Source organism: Apus apus, chromosome Z (assembly GCF_020740795.1).
Source record: "Apus apus isolate bApuApu2 chromosome Z, bApuApu2.pri.cur, whole genome shotgun sequence".
In the NCBI taxonomy this organism is placed as follows: domain Eukaryota; kingdom Metazoa; phylum Chordata; class Aves; order Apodiformes; family Apodidae; genus Apus; species Apus apus.
This window is the reverse complement of record NC_067312.1, coordinates 54,049,089-54,068,770: the sequence shown is the minus strand read 5'-3', so window position 1 is coordinate 54,068,770 and position 19,682 is coordinate 54,049,089. Positions and strand designations below refer to the sequence as shown.

Below are 19,682 nucleotides of genomic sequence, written 5' to 3'. Positions count from 1 at the left end.
ATCATGCCTTGTGCTGCAAATTTCTAGATAGTTCTGACGAAAATGGTAAGTGTTGGTCTTGAGCAGAATTATGATTTAGATATAGGAGAATAGACAGTATGGTAAAAAAGCAAAAGGTTAACTCTCAGATCTTAAGTAAGGTTATCACTTAAAACCTTGCAGGTCCCTTAAGCTTCTCTCAAGCCTCTGGGCAACTAATGAGGGTCAGTATAGCACAGCAAAGGGTGAACTTCTTTATTTTTTCCCTGTATGGAAAACTAAATTTTCTGGCCTTCATTTTAATGCCTTTCAAATTCAGTGGAAAAGGAGGTATTCAATACATTTGAGAAGTGTGCAGAAACGACGTAAAGTGTCATAAAGTTTAATCAGGTGCAGGGGGAGCATCTGAGTTTGTGCTTGATTGCTGCCCTGGTGTTCAAGGCGAATGTGTTTTCCGCTTTAATTTTAATTTCCTAAGTATAAAGAGACAATCACCATCTTTTGGGCTTCATTTGCACGTTGTCAGAGATTTAAGCTTCAAATTCTATTGCCACGGATACTGAGCTGGCTTGTTTCAAAAGCTGTTTTACTTGGTGCATTGGAGGGCAATTCCTTCCCTTGGTTTCAAAAGCAGCTCTTCCACTGGCAGAATGAGGAACAAGGCTGCTTTAAAGCAGGCATGGTGTAAGAAATGTGCTTTGGAGTACATGTGAGGAAAAAAAGGGTTCAGCTGAGTTTACAGATGTTTCATTTGCCATGTGGTCTTGCTTTGGGAGTGCTGAAGAGTGGGGTTTTGCTCTCTGTTTGCAGGCAAGCAGCAAGCATGAGCTTGGCAACGGGTGACCCCGAGTGCCAGGACCCCGTGATCTGAACGGCGTCTTCGGCCGAGCTCCCAGCGGCAAGGCGCTCTCCATCTGGACCATGGAGGACTGCCTTCACACCTCCTCTGAAAACCTGTCCAAGCTGGTCAGCTGGGCCCACAGCCACGGCACCATCTGCAGCCTGATCCCCAACCTGAAGCACCTGCTGTCCGAGGGGGCCCACGGCAACCTGACGGCCATGTGGGGCTGCAGCGCTGGCCATGCCTACCACTGGCCCCTGGCTGCCACTTGCCGGGCGGGCTCCCAGGAGCGCGTCTGCTTCCAGGACAGCCGCAGCTTCAACTCGGACAGCCCCAGCATGCTGGGGGTGCCCTCGGAGGCGCAGGCCAGCCCCTTGGAGCGCTACCCGGGCCGCTCGGGGAAGGCCAAGCTGGACTGCACCCGCACCCGCGACTCCTGCGACTTCTCCTGCTGCAGCGAGCCCTCAGAGCTGGGCGAGCCCGTGGAGGAGTACGAGGACGAGGCCACCCTCTTCGACATGGTCTGCGAGTCCTCTGTCACTGACGAGGACAGCGACTTCGAGCCGCACCCCCACCGGGCCCCCGCCGGGCCCCGCAAGCGGCCCGCGGCCGGCTCGCCCGCGGCCGCCCAGGCCCAGCCCGCCGACGAGGGCGGCAGCGAGGTGCTCCTCAAGAAGATCAAGCAGGAGCTCCCCGAGGACTACTACATCGTAGCCAACGCGGAGCTGACGGCGGGCGCCGACGGGCCGGCCCTGGCCCTGACACAGCTGCCCAAGCCCAAGGCACAGGCGCAGGCCGGGCCCTGCTGCCCGGGCCCCGCCAGGCCGCTGCCCCAGCCCGCGGCGGGCCCGGAGCCCGAGCTGTCCCGCTGCCCCGCCTCGCCGCCCGGCCCGGCCCGCCTGCCCGCGCAGCGCCCGCCCCGCGCCGCCCTGGCCTCCCCGCTGCGGGGAGCGGGCCCCGGGGCGCTGCAGGTGCCTGCCACCAGCTCCAACGGCACTCCCGGCAAGCCCATCAGCATCCCCCTCTCTGCCCTGCAGCTGCCCGGGCAGGAGGAGCCGCTGGCCGCCGAGGAGACCCTCCTGCCTGCCCCGCCGCTGGCCCTGGGCGGCGAGGCGGCTGGCTCCCCCCCGGTGAGTGCGGAGCCCGAGGTCAGCTCCAGCCAGCAGCAGCCCCCCGCCGCCGCCCCCGAGGCTGTGGCGCAGCCCATGCCAGGTACGACCCTGGGCGGGAGCCGAGGGATGCTTTGGGGTGGCCCCAGGCTCGGCGGGGTGAGGGGGGGCAGCCAGGGAGGAGGTGCTGCGTGGTGTGAGGGTGCTCCAGTCCCACCAGCTCAGCAACCGCTGGGTAGAGAAACCCCCTGCTTGGAAGGGGATTTGGAAGACCTGAACCGAGCCACCCCCACTGCCGTAGGGCAAGGGCTCTTTAGGACAGGTTTCTGTCCCTTTTGGGTGTAGCTGTGTCACGGGTAAGGTGTGCCATCACCTGGCAGGGGGTGCGGAGGATGTGACACCAGCCGTGTGTGTTTGATGGACCAGAAGTGGTCCAAGCCAGCGCGGCCTGGAGGTGTGGTCTGGTGCTGCCTTTGCTCTGCTGGAAGAGTGAGGCATGACATGGAGAGGCACAGGGGGACGAAAGAAGAGTTTGCCACTTGTATAAATCATTATTAAACTTTTTTTTTTTTTTTTTCTATAAACCTTTATTAAATGGTTTTCCTAACCTGTGAATCAGAGTGGCCTGTAGAGGCAGGAAGGATAACCGTGAAATTGGTAACACTTAAGCTTTAGTTAAAGGGAAAAAAAAAAGAAGTATTTTTTCCCCTGTTTTCAGTGGAAGTTCTTGTATCTCATGTCATTTTTTTAAATCTCCCGCTGCTGCCAAAGCACTGAGATTTAGCACAAACAGATCAGGATTATCAGATAAAGTGCATGTTAACACTGCGTTACTTCTGCTGAGCAGTTATCCCCAGTGCAGGATAACTCAGTGTTACCTGTAGGTCTCTGAAGGGAGAGGAAAGCTCTTTCTTGAGCAGACTCACCAGCTCCCTCAGGACCTGAGAGCAGACGCTGCTGGCTTTGCTCTTCCAGCTGGTGAGTACTGCCATCCCAGGAAGAGGCCAGGGCAGGGGTGAGTTCTCCCATCTGCTTCCTTGCTGGTTCAGCCTAGAAGTGTCTGGTCAGACAGAGCAGAGCCAAACAGTGGAGGGGGCAGAAAAAAAGCCTGTATGCAGTCTCTGTGGCAGCTACTGGAAGTGCTGAAAACAATGACTTTAACAGCCTGGATGACAGTTCAACTTGGACACTGGGAAACCTGATTGAACGCCAGTAAATGTATTAATTGGCAAGAGCCTGCGTATCGTTGCCAAATAAAACCATGGGCAAAGTTACGTACCCAGTTTTGCTAAGTAAAACACCACAAAGCATTAGAAATCATAAATTATGATAATTGTCTTTGTTACAGCAAAGCAAATTCTTCTTTGGGAACCTTTTCTGCTTGGCTGCATCTTTGAGATGTTACTTCGATGTAGTCCTGTCATGTAACATCCCTCATACAAAACTGTCTGCTTTAGACTGACTTTGCTCAGCTCAACAGGAGAGACACAGGATGCCTGATGTTTATCCCAACTGCATGGTAAACCTACTTATTCTGCATTCCTCAGTTTATAGCAGGTCACTGCTGTATACACTAGAGCTGGTTTCTGCCAGCCTGCCCCTGCAACATGCTCAGTCTCAAACCTGCAAGCTGGGACAATGGAACAAAAACCTACCCAGAATTTGTCCTTGTGAGTGGGTGTTGTCTAGGTGAGTGATTTACTTTCAGCAGTTTTGTTAAAAAACCAAACCCTTTCAAACTGCTTTTCCAGGTCCTCAGAAGCCAGCAGTTGTTACTGCTTAGGGTTAAACATTACGAGAATGGACACAGCACCACATTATCACATTTATAGAGTTTCCAGAGCAGAGTTGGTCCATGTCTAGTGTCTCACTGTGAGGACAAAGTGGAATTGCATCTGGATTTACACCCACTGGGTAAATCATCCCTCAGAACTTCCCAGTACTTCTTGCACAGACAGCAGTGCCATCTAAGTGTGATGTCCTAATTCCAGATCTGGCATTTAAGTTTGCGATACTCGAAAGCTTTAGGCAGTTCCTCTCCTCCGCCTGGTGTAGTGTTGTAATATGCTATTACTGTGCTCAGAGGTAACTGCGTTTTTCCTGGGGTAAAATGATTGACATGCAACCAAAACTTGATATGTCACTTAAGTCTCTGATTTTCATAGAGCCTGCTCCTTTGGGAAGGAAGTGCTGGCATTAATAAATCTTAAGTTGCAGAGAAGGGGACAATATTGGCAAGTTAATTTCTTACAGATGTGTAGTTCTGCACAGCAAATACCTGCAGAGAAAATATGGAGGTCTGATGAAAGATGAGAATAGTGTGCTTGCTCATGCACAGTGATTTTGTTAGGTTGTTTCTTCACAAAGAGCGATGTGCTAGAAGTGGTGCATGATATATAAAATGTGAGCAATATTGAACTACAAGGGCATGTTTACCTATCCTGGGTAAAAATGCTTCTGTCCCAAAGAGACAGAAACAAGGATGAGTATATTTCTTTAATAATAATTAAAAAAAAGGCAGGAAATAATTATACCAAGGAATGTAGACCTTTTGTTAGTTTATAGGCTTGGTGGATGCTTGACAAACAAAGGTGTAGTTGAAAGTTAGCAGGGAATTTAAATTCTGCCTTGTCCCCCCCAAAGTGCTGCTTAATTTTAAAATAGTATGTGAAGCCTTGCTGCTGTCCCCATTCAGACTTGTCATGTGTTTTATGAGGTCCCTGCAGGACCAAGGCCTGAAATGATAAGTTATGTTTAAAGAGTGCAATCCAACCAGCAGGAAGTATTCCCTGAGTTTTAGCTTAAGTCACGTATCCTTGCATTCGTATCTGACCCAGCTGATGGTTTCCGTGCGTTGTAATCTCATAGGTCATAAAAGTTTGAGGGACACTCTACACTAAATCAAAAATATCATTGATATATGTTAGCTTAGGCCAGTTTAAGCCACGTAACGTTTGAAGAGTTTCAAACATTTCTTTATTTTTCTGTCTTTTACTCTCTTGATTAAACCATGGCAACTGAATGTGTAGATAGGAAGTTGACAAAGGTATTTTTGTGTCTTAAAAGTGAGGCAGCATCCCACCGAAGACCCAGTGAAGTTAGACACTGATTCTTGTTCGATTCAGGTCTCTAGCTAAGCTTTTTGGGATATCCTGAGTTATTTTTGTAAAACTTCAGCCCTAATAAGTGGACATTAATCTGTGAATTTTCTTTTTTTTTTTTTTTTTTAACACTTTATTAGCAAAGCTTTCAAGAGTACGTGGAGATACTATTTAGCCCTTTTATTATTTAAGTCCTTTTTTTCTTGTGGAAAAATAATGGAAGGAGCTACCTCTGCTAGGAGAGGAGCTGAGATTCTGGTGTGATCTAAGACTGATGCATTAGGAAGTGTTAGATAAGCATCTGAATGTTACAGGACTTAAGAGAAGTCCCTCACATGTCATGAACTGCCAGTTTTGACTTGGTTTAGTTTAAAGCACGTAATCACTGTTTACAATGCAAGGAAAAAAAAAATTGTCAGTACACACATTCCAAAGAAGTGCAAATAAGCAAAAAATAATGCCTTTTGTAGAGTTACATAAAGCATCAGCCATACATCCAGAAAGGCCAAACTAATCTCTGCTGTAATTCTTCCAAGCCCAGTGGAACTGTGCCATGAATGAATGTAACACAGGGAAAATAATCATGTCAAAGATTGATTCTCCTCCAAGAATACTCAAATAATTTTTGATCTGCCCTCTGTCTTTGTAATTTACACACAAAGTTGGATGACTGTTGGCTCAAGTGACTGCAGAAGCTTGCCTCCAGGGACACAGGCTGCTGCATGTGGTCAAAGGAACAATTAACCACTTGTAGGGATGTGACAGTCTCTTCCTCTTTGTGTTGAACTGAAGAGCTCAGAGTCCAGTGGGGACTCTCTAGGTCGTAATTGAGATCTCATTGTGCTCTAGTACCTGAACTGAAAACAGTAAGTGCTGACATACATCATTACAAAAAGCGTGATGCTCTTTTTTGTTTTTTTTTTGGTTGTTGTTGTTGTTTCTTAACAGGTGGAAGCTTATTTGGAAGAACAGGATTTTTAAAACCACTCAAGGTTTAGGTGATACCAAAAGGGTCATCACAGTCTTCTGGTGACATTTGATCCAAGGCAGCTCCTCCAGACCTCCTAGCTGTGCCGTGACAGGTGATGCCCTCTGCCTTGGATCTGAAGATGGTGGGTCTCTTGGACACTGGGCAGCAGGAGTCCAGGGCAGCTGAAGGTTTCTTGGTTTCTTTGGTGGCATCACTGCAGGGTTTGGTCACCTCGGGAGAGAAACTGAAATGCTGAGGCCCTCCACAAACCAGTCCCACAAAAGCTACTTTCAGCATGGCTTGTTCTGAACATCTTGAATGTGACTGGTGTCCTCTGTGGGATGGGAGGGCAGAGCTATATTTGCCTTTCCCAAATGAGTCTGCATTTGTCTGGGGCCAAGCAGTGCTGCCCTGCAAAGGTGTCAGTATGTGGCTGACGGTGGGAAGGTGGCATTAGAGGTGGCAGTTCCAGGTCCTGGCTGCCACCAACTGCTGCCCCTGGTGACAGCCGGAACAGGACTTGCTACATGCTTCTGGTGTAAAAAGTGGTGCTGAAGACCTCACGGAATCTGGTGAAAGCTTTATCCTATGTACTTAGTTACACATTGGCCATGAAATGCAGCAGCTGCATCTTACTTTTAACATATACCTGTCACTTCTGTTAACTTGAATTAAGTGCACACACAGGGAGAAATGTCGTATGTGGTGTCCTGTTGGTGAAACTCAGGAGAACTTTAGACTTGCTGTGACATTGTGGTCTGCTGTTGCTTTTCATGAACTAGGTCTTCATGATGAGAACATCACTTGAAACCATACAGTTACGGATATTTAATTGCTTGCTGATTTGTCCTTGGGGAAAAGAAAGAAAAAAAAAAGGAAAACCAAAAGAAAGTATAAAGCTGGCCTTCTATTTTGTTTAGAGAAGGAAAAAACTGCTTCTGAGCTACACTGACCCAGGTCACAGCACCTCAGTGCAAGTGCTGAATTGTTTCAAGCAGGACGTACCTGTGCCCAGAGATCAAGCCTGTAAAAGATGAGCATGTTAATTTCTGGTTTTCTAATAGCTTGCTTCAGTTTTCTGTTTACACTTGCTTCTACTCGAACTGGGTAGCTGCCTGACCTCTGCTTGACTTCCGTGGCTGCTCAAGGATCATGATATGCATGAGCCACAGAACCACGTATACTTTTGTATGGGAATAATTGAATTTTTTCCACCACTTTGGAACACTCTTTGGTCTGTGATGAGAATGTCTGTCATACTAGAGATTTTACATGCCAATGAAAGCCATTTCCAAAAATGTTAAAGTACATAGAGTTTGACTCAACATAGCGGCAGTAGGGAACTTATAATGGTTAAACAGAATTTAGTAACGACATCAGATGTGTGGAGCAGAAACTCCAGAAAAAGTGTAGGAGCACTTTCTTCTGCTTCAGTAATCTGCAGCTAACAAGTTGATTCTTTGATCCTGCAGATCTCAAAAGCTGTTGAATGTCTCAACCTGATATAAGTCTCCAGGCAATCACAGGGTTTTACCCCCCTATTTGATTCTAACTCACCAAGCCTAAGCTTTAAAAAGTATGATTATTATGGCACAGAAAGCACACTTTATTTGGCTTCAGGGGTTCCTAATTAAACGGTTATTGTTGAATGTTTAATAATCACATTAAAACATACGTATTTTTGACTGAAGCCTTTGACTACTTCGTGGGTGTAGGAGTTGCCCCAAGGAAATCAGTCCATACCAGACAGTGCAAGTGCCAAAAATACCCTTCTCTCGAGTGTGTAGCACTCCCTGTCTCTTAATCTCAAGATGTTTCCATGAATGCTCAGAGGTACTTCCAGGAAGACCTCCTGCTCTTACTCTTGTTCTTTGGTGGCTTTCACTTGGTTATTCCTGTGATCCAGTGAAAAGCAGCTGTCAGCTTTTTGAACTTTGCATGCAGAAAGAGTACTGACACTGGTAGATGCCGTGGTGTGACATTCAGCCACTCGGACAGCTTCTGCTTCCAGGGGGATACGTTTGTCAGAGGCTCCTCCAGCCTTTTCCCCCATGACTTGACCAAACTCCCTCATGCAGCAGTGAGACCTCTGCCTAATGTGAACATGGACTTGAGAGCGTTGTTTGCCTGCACATACCTTTTGAAAGAGGAGAGGACAGGAGAAAAGAGGAGTAGGAGCAGGCTTTGGTTTACATTAGCTGTTCCAGTGGGCTGCATGGGTTGGATATCACTGCCTTTTAGTAACTGCAGAGCAGAGGAAAGAGCCAATCTGCAAAGTGCTGTGCTGTGGGGAAAGGAGCACTTAGCTCCAGCGTGGTGATATGATCTGCCTCCTGTGCAGTTAACAAGGCTTTTCCACCTGAAGTAAAGCATTTTGGTGGAAGTAGGTCTGCTGCAAATGTGTTTTCTTAGCAGAACACAAATTGGGCAGAGAAGATTTTGGCCAGTGGTGTGATTACCACCGAAACCCTCACTTAATTCTGAGATCTCACTGCCTACCTTAAGCAGATTTTAAGACTCTCTGCAATAATATCTCAGGTTCACGACTCCCACTGATGTTACAAACCCTCTCTGAACATTAACAGTCTACATATGTCTGCCATGAAAGCAAGTACCTTTTCCCCATGCATAGTTAAAGAGGTTGTGTCCTTTTCAGGGATTTGGAGTCTGTGTGCAAGCTGAAATAAAAACAAACCTGAGTCTGATAACTGCTGATAATGGTAAGTCTTGGCTGTGTTAAGGTCAGGCTATGAAGAGCTCAGAAGACAGCTGTTGCTCTGTGGGAGGAACTGTCTGGTGGTTGCGGGCCAGCCTGGGACATTCATCTCCCACTACATTGTCTGTTTAATCTCTACCAGATCACTTTCTCTCTTTGGCTACATGTAAAGTGGGACAGTGGCACTTTTTCAAGCTTTTAGTTGGCAGTTTACCCTGGATCCCACAATAGAGCGGGTGTCACTGGCTTTTTCTGCCATGTTGTGGTTTTCTTAGAAGTGAAACTCTGATGTGGGATCAGGTAGGAAGCACAAGAGCCCCAGCCAGGTCCTGTGTGCAGTGATGCAGCTACCAGAGGACAGGACTTCAGGAACTGCATATTCAAGTCCATTTATTTTTTGTGTTTCTACTCTTAGTCTGTAAAACGGGTAATGGCAGTACCAACTCCAAAGGTTGCATTATGACAAGGAGAAGGCATTAAGGATGGCTTGGCTTGGTAAATCGATGTTGACAGTAATTTTTGATTCATTGGTTCAGACCTTTTTACTAGCTGAGACAAATTAGACCATGGCATGAGAGTATCTGTCTTCCTGGAGCCTAACAGCAGACACCTACAGAAGACCATAGGAAAGGTGCAAGCATTTATGGCACATCCCCACTCTGCTCTCTTACAGCAATTTGCAAATTTGCAATTCAGGGCCTTCCTGACACAGAGGGGTTTTCTTCTGTTGAGAAGCACTGTGGTGTGGGGTTTTTTTCTGTGCTTTTACACCATTTTGGAACCCTTGCACACTGAAGAGTTGATCAGAATGTGAACTGTGGAGACCCAGGAGCAAACAGATGTATGTTTTTGTTTGTCAAGGAACTAACTAATGGATATTCCCACTTGTATTTACAGCATTAGCACAAGGACCACAAAAAGGACCACAAAAGGACCACAGAAAAACAAAACCAAAACCAAAAACCAACAAACCAAACAACAAAAAATGCAAGACCTGTCCAAAGAGCTTTTGGTCTCTACTCAGCAAGAAGCAGCAAAGTGAGACCAAGCAAACATGTAGGAACTGTTACATTGGAATCATTCCTGTCTCAGGACAGGAACACTGACTTTCAGTAACCGGACCCAGAGGGGAAGTCTTATTTTCCCAACTTGCCATATCCTTACCATCACATACACATTTTCCAAAATGCACTGTGATGGCACTTGGGGTGCATTTTAGTCTTGATTTCTTAATGACTGAATTACTTTGTCTAATGTTTCTTTACTTGTCAGTCTTCATGGGTTTGGGAGGAACAAAAGCATATTACACCAGCTTATCTTCTCTGACAGGTCTCATAGCTGTGTGGCTACAGCAGAACAATCAGTGCCAAATATCCTGACTGTGGCAAGGTTTTTTATTCTGTTTCTGCCAATTTCCTGTAGGCAAAGTAGAGACATGTAGAGTAGATGGTTTTGTTGTGTTTACGAGGGATGTTTACAGATTGCACCCAGAGAAGAACTGTTGTCTCCTTGTCCTGTCAAAGGTTGCACAGAAAGGATGCAAGGTGGTCCTGGTCTTGGGTACCACTTGTTAGAAATTGTGCTGGGTCTGGCTGGGATGGAGTGAACTTTCTTTGTAGCCACCCACACTCTGCTGTGTTTCAGATTTGTGACTAAACAAGTAATGTTAATGACAGACCAGTGTTCTGGCTATTGATGAACCAACTCGCACAGTGTCAAGGTGTTGTGGTTTGAGTCTTAACACCACAACAGAGAAACAGCCCCTTGGCCGCTCACTCAACTCCCCTCCACACTCACTATGGGATGGGGAGGACAAAGGCCAACTAGAAGCTCATGGGTCAAGACAAAGGACAAGAAGGGTTCTTCACTGATAGGAAAGAGCAGTGCTTGCATATGTTACCCTCACCCCTCCCTTTTCCTTCCCCCAGCGGCACAGGAGGACAGGATGGGTTTTAGAGTCAGTTCACAGACTGGTGGTTCCTGCCGCTCTTTCCTCCTCAGGAAGAAGGATTCCTTACAGTCCTTCCCTGCTTCCCCAGGGGGTCCCTCCCATGGGAGAGAGTCCTCCACGAACCTCTCCTTCATGAGTCCTTCCCATGAGGTCCGGAGCTGCTCCAGCCTGGGCTTCCCACAGAGTCACGGGCTGCTTCGGGAACAAACTCCCCTGGCGCCGGGGTCTTCCAAAGCTGCATAGTCAGAGTCCACTGGCAGCAAATCCTCTGGCCACAAAATCCGAGTCCACTGGCCAAGTTCACCCCTTCTGGAGCCTTCAGGGAACGTTCCACCACATTTCTCCATTAGTGCAGAGGGACAGCTGCCATCTCGCCATGGGTTGCAGGGAAACTTCTGCTTGGGCACCTTCTTCCTCACCAAACATGGGATTTTCGCCCCAGCACTGCCTTTCACCTGTCCAGCTCAGCTCTTCTTTTCACCAACTGCTGGCTCTGCTCAGCTCTTATCTCAGTTCTTTAGTATGTTAATCACAGAGGTGCATCTGTTGTCTTTCTAATGGCTCCTTGGCTGGGTTTGGAGAAGGTAGAGCTTCTCAGCTTCTTACTGGAGCCACCTCTGGGGCCCTTCCCCAACTACCAAAAACCCCACCAAACCAGCACACAAGGCTTTCTCTTTCTCCCACTTTGTCTCTTCAGCAGCTTAGGCCCAGGGTGTACAAGAGTCTGGGAGGGGACAGAAAAGGGTCAGCCAATTCAGGCTAACCATGGCAATACTCCTTGCCCTACCACATCATGCTCAACAATAAAAACTGAAGGGAAAGATTTTCTGGGGGAGTTGGGCATTGCTCAGAGATTGTCTGGACACTGCTCTACCTGTGGGTTCTGGTGAATTACTCCTTTTGTATCCTTTGTCAGTTGGGTTTACTCTGCCTCTGTTCTTCAGTTATTAAACTCTTTGTCTTGAGTCATGCGATTTCTTGCTTTTGCTCTTTCTGTTGTCTTCCCTGTCTCTGGGATGGGGGGTGAGCAAGTGGCTGTGAGGTGCTTAGGTGCTGACAAGGGTCAACCACCAGAATCATACAGGATAAGGCTATGAAATTAGCAGAAAACACAAACTTTGGTGAAATTAGAAGTGTATCTGGAGACAAATTGTGCCTTCATGGTAGCTGGAGATGTTTCTTTCACCACTATGAAATCTCCTTGTTTAAGTGAAGACGGAAGAGTTCATTGACATGAAGAATTAAGTCTCCTTCCCAGCTCTCCTAGGCTGTAAAGAGTTGTCTTAGTTAAGCTGGGCTCAGCTGCATCATCTGCTTTTGCTGTGGATGATGAACACATGCAGAGGCTGTCTGAGGCCCAGCTGACATCTGCTGACCTTGGCTGTCTCAGACTCAGCCCATGGGGTCTCCCTGCCTCCCGGCATTTGTCCCATGCCATGAGATATCCTGGATGTTTGTCCAGGCTCACAGGAAGAGGATAATACGCTACCACAGTAGGCTGGATTCACAGTGAAAATTGACACAGTTCTCCAAGGGTGGGTGGGTGAGGAGCTGACCCCTTATCATTAACCCACCTGCCCTGTGGGAAACCCACCTACCTTGTGGAATCAAACCCCAGAGTGTTGCAGGAATGCATAGTTTCTGGGGTGTTGTTTTGCTCGTGCAACTTCAGGGGTTCTTCATTTCAGCATGGGTTTTGTCCCTGCTGACTGCAGATGTGGCCGTTTCCTTTGCAGGTTAAGGACAGAGGCTGTAACAGAGATGACTGGTTGGGTGTCACTTCTGTGTTGTGACAGGTTGTCCTCTGAGAAGGAGGACATGTACAAAACCAAGCTGTTACATGTGCTGTTTATATGGAAATAGCACCTAAGATGTGGGCTGTAATTCAAAGCACTGATTACTTACACAGTGCTTTAGTAAGTGGTGGTGGGTGCATTGAACAAGGCACCAGAGTAAATGTTTGTTTCAGAGCTTCAAAGAGCATTGTCTCTGTATTTCCAGCCTAATCCTAGCTGTAAGAAAAGATTCCAGGCTATACACTGCCTAATGCGTTAGACTTCACTGCAGGCTGCTGAGGAGCTCTTTGGTACTGACATCAGTATCAAAACCAATTTCTGAAACAGGCTGGTGACCTTTTCTTTCTCCCTTTGCTCACAGCTGGAGAAAACATCAGTGCTTTGTGAAAGCATTTTTCATGGCTGCAGAAGCCTCCAAAGGCCTCAGATGCTACCCCTGCTTCTCTGTGCTGTGCAGAGGATTTGAGGGCCCCTCTCAACAGACTGCACTGAGTGCTGTGCATGCAGCAGATGCTTTCCAGGGGAGACACAAGACATAGTCCCAGGGGATATGAACTGGTTTCTGTTTCTGGCTGGCAGGCAAGTCCTGGGGCAAGTCACTCGCTGTGCCTCTGTCTGCAGGTGTGGTGTGGAGGTGTTGGGATGAAGTCTCTTCAGGGTCACTGTAGATGGTGGAAGGGGAAGCTGTCCAGCTGTGCACCAACGTTTCTGCACTGCATGAACCACTGCAGGTGAGCTGGGGAAGGAGACAGCACTTTCCTTCCCTGCCACCTCCCGTGTTAACTGTGGCCTGATGAGCAAGTGTCAGAGCGCTCCTTGCAAGGCATGGGTGTGCTGCTGGTCCAGAAAGACAGAGAGGCAGTGGGACCTTCCCCTGCTCTCACACCTCTTTGTGTTTTCTATTTTGTGGGAGACACCCAGTGGACGTTCCTGTGGCACTGCTGAAATGACACCAAGAGACACAGGTTTTGCAATGAGACAGAAGAAACAAGAACTTGCTTTCCCCCCCCCCTTCTGCTGATTAAGTGGAAGAGAGAAAAGAGAATGGTCCATTCACAATTACAGATAACAGTGAAAGAAAGAATTTATTTTCTTTTTTGCATTTGCTGTTCATTTGCTAAAACCATGACAGTTTGTCACATTAGTAATGACAGTTCCACCTATGGGCTTGTAAGCCATGTCCTTGTGCAGACTAATGGTCTGCATGTGCCAAGGACACAGTCTGTAAGTACACATCACTTAGGTGTGAAAAGCTTTTCTTTTTTATATGTCTCTTGTGATCAGCCTGAAATTCAGCTGTCAGTAACAACCAGAGTAGTGGCAGCATTTGAGTAGTGTGGTTTGATATGCTGCTGATAGTAAGGGCTGTTGAGTACAGCCCTGTGCAGCAACAGAACATTGTTTCCAGAATTTGTTTTTTCTGCAAAATGAAAACAAATGTTTACAATTGTGCTTCCACTGTCGAGGTTCAGCTTGATTATGCAGACAGACTGTATATTCATCTTCTTCTTCCCTATCTTCTGATGTGAACATACGACCTATTTATTTTCCTCTTGTACATTTCTAAATGACACGTTGCTCTGCAGTGCTTACACCTGCGGGTCCTTTGTCAGGATGTGCTCCATTGTTTTGTGCTGTACATTTCTGTCTGTATTTATTTATCTATCTCTTTAAAAATATGTCTGGTTAAAGATAATTTTTACTGTCATCAATATGACGTTCTAGGTGTTTTTTGTAGACAAAATGGGACGTGGTACAACCTCTGGTTTCAGAAATGAAGCAATTCAGAATGGGCTCGTTACTGAGATTGGGCCCTGCACACAGCCCTGGCACCCCCAGAAAAACCTACCTTGTGTTTATTCTAAAAGCAGATTGCCTCAAATCCCACTGTTTCCCACAAATCTTCATGCGCAAAACCAGTGTCCCCAGTTTCCTTTGGGAAATTGACTGTAATACTTTTTTTTTTCCTTTTTAAGGACATTCTTTTTTTGGGAAAAGCTCGTCCCACACACTGACTGCTCCTGCTTTCTTTTGTCTTTCCCCTTCTCCCTCTTCCAGAGCAGGATGAGCGAGCAGCAGAGCTCAGCAGGGAGCAGAACGAGAAGACCATTCGCAGCACGCAGACAGCTCTCCGCAATTTCCGAGAGTTCCTCATCTCCAAGTACCCCTCTGAGACCCGGGAGATCTACGTCATCCCCTGCAAAGAGCTTGATGCCTACCTTGCTTCCTTCTTTGTGGATGCCAGGCAAAAGGATGGGTCTGAATACGAGCCAAACAGTCTAGCCAACTATCAGTGTGGGCTGGAGCGGTATCTCAAAGAGCACAGGTACGGATACAGTATCACAAGAGATAAGGAGTTCAAGAGATCCCAGGAAGCTCTCAAGCAAAAGCAAATTGAGCTGAGGTGTAAAGGAAAGGGAAACAAGCCACACAAATCCATGAAGCTCACCTTTGCTGATGAGCTTATCCTCCGCAAAAGAGGCTTGTTGAGCCGATACAACCCTGAAGGGCTGCTGAACCTTGTCTGGCTGAATAACACGAAGGCCTTTGGACACTGCACGGGCTTCCACGGTTCCACCCTCAAGTGGGGAGACATTCGGCTGCGGGTGACAGAGACTGGGTTGGAGTATCTGGAGTGGATGGGGCCAGACAATGGGGACGTCAATGCCAAGAGCAAGCGAGGCGGGACGGACTCGCGGGTGTACGCCACGCAGCACTCCCCGCAGACCTGCCCCGTGCAGGACTACAAGGAGTATGCCCAGAGGCGGCCGCCAGCCATGCGCTACGAGGACGCGCCTTTCTACCTCTCCATCAAACCTGTCGTCAACTTGGCCGCGCTTCACTGGTACAATTGCCAAGCCCTGGGGAAAAACAAGCTTGCCAAGATGGTAAAGACTATGTGCGAGAAAGGCAACATCCCCGGCCGGAAGACCAACTTCAGTGTCTACCAGAGCTGTAGCACCCTCTCCGAAGCGCAGAGCAACCAACTGGTGCTGATCTGCAATAACTTGAGCCAGCAGGCTGCCCAGTCCATGGCCAGCCACTCCAATACCAGCAACTTCATTGTGTCAGCATCGTACGACTCCTCCTCTGACACGGCTTGAAGGAGGGGCATCAGCTGAACACTTCTTTCTTTTCCTTTTCGTTTCACATGCTGAATTTGTGCCCAACAAAACACATGGACTATGATTGTACACTACTCCCCCATAGCCCTCTCTCCAGTCTTAATTCACTTTATAAAAATATAGAAATACATAATATATTTTTCTTTTTACAAATAAGTCAATAGAAATAGTTTAGTATTACTAACATAGTATTTACAGTGTTAATACAAAAACAAAAGGTACTTAGGGGTTATAATGCAGATTTTAAAAGGACAAAAGTGGTTCTCAGGCAACACAAGACAGACGGGAAATCCCGTTTCTGACATGCACACATCGGTGTGAATCCCAAGGGAGGCTTACGTAGCAATTCTGTTTTAAAGCATTTTTCAACCTCTTTTAACATGACCTCCCGGAGTGGAGGAGACAAACATATCACTGGCTGCTGCTTCTTACCTGCTGGCTTATTCTTGATCAGCAAGACCAAGAAATAAGAGTTACATCAATGTAAGTTCATGAAACCATTTTACAACAATTTCTGTGTAGTTTTAATTTTGTTTCCTGAGGCTAATTTATGGCAGATGGGGAAAAAAAAAAAACCCTGAAGTCAGCTGAAGGCTATTTTTAACTTGTTTTTTGTCAACGATTTTCTGTCATCTAAATGTTGCTGTGATTTAGGCTAAAAAAAGGATTATTTTCAACAACATGGAAAAGCGTAATGGCAAAACCACTGTCATACATGTGATTTTCACTGTTTAAGAACGGGTTGTTACTATTTTGTCACTGTGTATACTTAATGTAAAGTCTACTGACTTAGAGCCACTCTTTCAGTGTTCTGGGGAATGCAACAGTGCAGAAAAATCCAAAATCTTATCCCAACCTGTACAGAAATTTATGCATCAAATGTGTCTAAGCCATCATTTGAAATCCACAAAAAAATAGCATAGAGAGTGTGATGATGATTTTCTGTGTTGTATAGAAAATGGAAGAGCTGAGTAGTTTTAATTGCTGGAAAACAAATTTAAGTCAGCTGCACAAAATGTATTTCCATTGCAGGCAATGGCAAATGTGCATGTAAATCCAAAGGCAGAATCTGCTCTTTAAAGCCTTGAGATAATGAGTGTTGCTGTTCCAGCATTTGCCTTTGCAACATAATATTTCTTCTCTTAAGTATGGGGAAGACACTAACCGATTCAGTATTTCAGTGAATTATTATAATTTGTGGCCTTTAAAATGATGTGTGGTGCTTGTCAAGTAGCTTAGCTCAGTTTGTATTCCACCAGGATATCCCAGGGCTGTGATGAGGCTTTAGACTAGTGCCCTGGAGTGATCTCAAGCCCACTGGAGTCAATGAAAGAGTCAGCCTCAGCTGACTTCCCATGGAGGCTGGATCAAACTGTCACTGAGGGGCTTTTGTCTTCTTGAGGTTTTTTTTTTTCTTTTTCTTTTTTTTTCTCTTTTTTTTCTCAATGCTGGTTTATCTTTATTCCTTCACATTCCTGCATATCCTTTGTGTTCTTTAGCTCTGCAACTGTGCACTTACTTTAATCCTCACTAATTCCAAAGAAAAGGTGAAACAAAGGTAGCAGACAGAAATAAATTGACTCACCTGATACCGTTTAAAACCTGCTTTCTGTGCTGCTAGGATGAAGTGTTCCTGTGAGCGAGGGAGGTGGCAGAAGACCTGCACCTCACTTAGGACTTGTTGAAGGTCTGTTGTGGGGATGGGGTAGGTAGCAGATGTCCCACTGGAAGGTTGAAGAGTTGAAGAGATTTCCGCTGTGACAAACACCTCTCCTCCCATGAAGCTTCCTGCAGGTGAGGCTGGTCTCCTTGTGCTCTGCACATCATAGCAAGTCTGGCACCAAGCCTGAGTGTCCTGTGTGCAGCTGTCCCATGGTCTTGTGTGCCATGGCAGGCACCCAGCCTGCAGCCTCTGAGGTGCTGGTGGGCAGTGGGCACAGGCGGTCTTTTGTACTGCAGAGCTGTGCTCTTGTGACTCGAGACCAACTGGTGGCACTACTGAAGTGGATGCAAGCTGTGTCCATGGCTTTCAGCGCTGTGGCTTATCTGACTGGTAGGTGATAGGGAAGGAAGCACAAAAAGATGAGGTGCAGCCAGCGAGGGGGCTGTCCAGCTTCCAGATGACAGCAGCCATCAGACTGCTGTTAGCACAGTCTTGTCTTTTCATGGCTCTGCTTTTAATGGCATACAGTTAAAAATAGTTTTGCAAGGCCAGTGCTACTCTCTGTGGGATTGCTTTGCTGTTTCCCACAGAGAACTCACTCAGCTGCTCTTGGTCTTTGCTAGGATGTGGGGGAACCCATGCTAAGGATCTCCTCAGGGGTGCCACGTGAGAAATCAACCGTGGAGCCAACCTCTTAGGGAAGTCTTTGGTCTCTGTTTCTCCCCCATTGACAGTCATCTCAGCACCTGCCAGTGGCAGCTATTGCAGGATCTGACCTGCTTCCCTACCTTGCCTTTCCTGTCCTGCAACATGAGGCTGGGTATCAGTTGCCCTTTGTGGGCCAGCAGATCTCTGCTTGCCATGTCTCCTCCCCTGTCCAACCACCCTTTTTTGCTGGGAAGAGCCACCTTGAGATGGTAGGGGAAAGAAGTCGTCCCATGGAGTGGCAGACTCGTGTATCTCCAGACCTTATAACCAAATTCCCTCTCACACTGTTACTGGGCTAAGAGCTTGTGTGGGTTACTGTGTTAGCCTCAGCATTGTAGGGCTGGTTTTGTTCTGCTTTGCAGCATCTGTAGCAGCTCCAGCTTCCAGTTGGTGCTGGTGGCGGATTGCCTGGCAAATTGTAATGAGGCAGCCTCAAATAGGTGACTTGTTGAAGTAGTTGAACATATATGTCCAGAATATGGTATCCAAGTAGTATCATTCTCTAAAAATAAATGTATTAGCTTTGAAGGGCATTTAGCACAGTGTATTACCCAGTCTTCATTTGAGGAGTGTTGCAAGGAATTGAGTGACCACAGCTTAATGAATGGCCATTTGTAGGAGAGCTCTCAGAGGGTTGTTAACCCACTGAAGGGAGGCTTGTGTTGTAAACCACTGTCATTGTTTTGTCTCATGCTGGTGGGAGACCAAATGTCCCAGTCACTGCAGCTCAGCCCACAGGTGACAACTCCAGTGGTGGTAATTGTCTCCCAGGCCTGTGACCAAGAGTGTCAGATCTCCACCAGCAAGCTGCCAGCTCACTGTGATGGTGTGCAGACTCCTGGGTGCCAAGACAAAGCAGTGTGGCCAGGGGCTAGAGCTGCCAACCCTGAGAAGCCTTTCTCTCTCCTTCCTCTCTTCCTGAGCAAAGGACTGGGGTCTCCTGCCATGGCTTTTGACTCGAGTACTTTTCACCATGACATCAAAAGGGCAGCTGGCAGAATGCTGTGCTGCTCCCGTTCAGCACAGCTTGTGAGCTGATGGTAGGTGGGGTGGCTTGCAGTGAGGCACAGCAGAGCGCTGCCTCTGCTCCTGACATGCAGCAGAAAAACAGGGAAGTCAGATCTTGTTCTGCTGGATTCCTGAGTTGAATCTGCTCAGAAATAGAGGTTCAGAACCAGTGGGTGAGGTAGAGGAAGGAGTTCCCCTGCCAGCATCACGGAGTCATTGGCCTGGCTCATCTCCTGCAGCCTTGGAAAGCCATCAAAAGGGTAGTGCAGATTGAGACCCTTCTGAACCATTTGCAGATGTATTGGTTGTCTTCAGAATCATCTACCTACCACCTTTTGAGAGATTTACTCTGTGCTACCAAGACCAAAATCTGCCCTTGAATTTAAGCAAGAGGCAAAGTGCCAAAGGACAGGCCTGCATATAGTGTGCAGAAGCCTGCACAGATGTCAGTGCAGGCTCTCCCACCTGGCCTTCTTGTGACACCAAACCAAGAGTCAGACATGGGGATTACACTTGGATGTCACTGGGCTGATCTGGGTGCAACTGTGTGCAATACATGTGCTTGCATCTGTTCCACATTTGGCTGGGCAGAGCTGTGGGCACTTGGGCAGCTTAAGCTCTGTCTTATTAGTCACTCAAGTGTGTATTTATCATCTTGTGAGTTTGCACAATGCACGTGTATAAGTGAAGTCTTTAATACGTGGGTGTTGCAAAC

General features: G+C 47.2%; 1 protein-coding gene across 1 annotated transcript; it reads left to right on the top strand.

The window, feature by feature from the left end:
* The first annotated feature begins 900 nt into the window (after window positions 1–900).
* On the top strand, window positions 901–16,042 carry KIAA1958 (KIAA1958 ortholog). Its single transcript, XM_051643081.1, has 2 exons — window positions 901–2,032; window positions 14,522–16,042. Exons 1-2 carry the CDS (start codon window positions 901–903, stop codon window positions 15,565–15,567), a joined length of 2,178 nt encoding a protein of 725 aa, XP_051499041.1. The 3' UTR covers window positions 15,568–16,042.
* Window positions 16,043–19,682: the final 3,640 nt, after the last annotated feature.

Excerpts from the sequence above, each read along its gene's own strand:
- KIAA1958 (XM_051643081.1), top strand. The coding sequence starts at position 901 with ATGGAGGACTGCCTTCACACCTCCTCTGAAAACCTGTCCAAGCTGGTC. Across the intron at positions 2,033-14,521 it reads TGTGGCGCAGCCCATGCCAG|AGCAGGATGAGCGAGCAGCA; the intron begins GTACGACCCTGG and ends TCCCTCTTCCAG.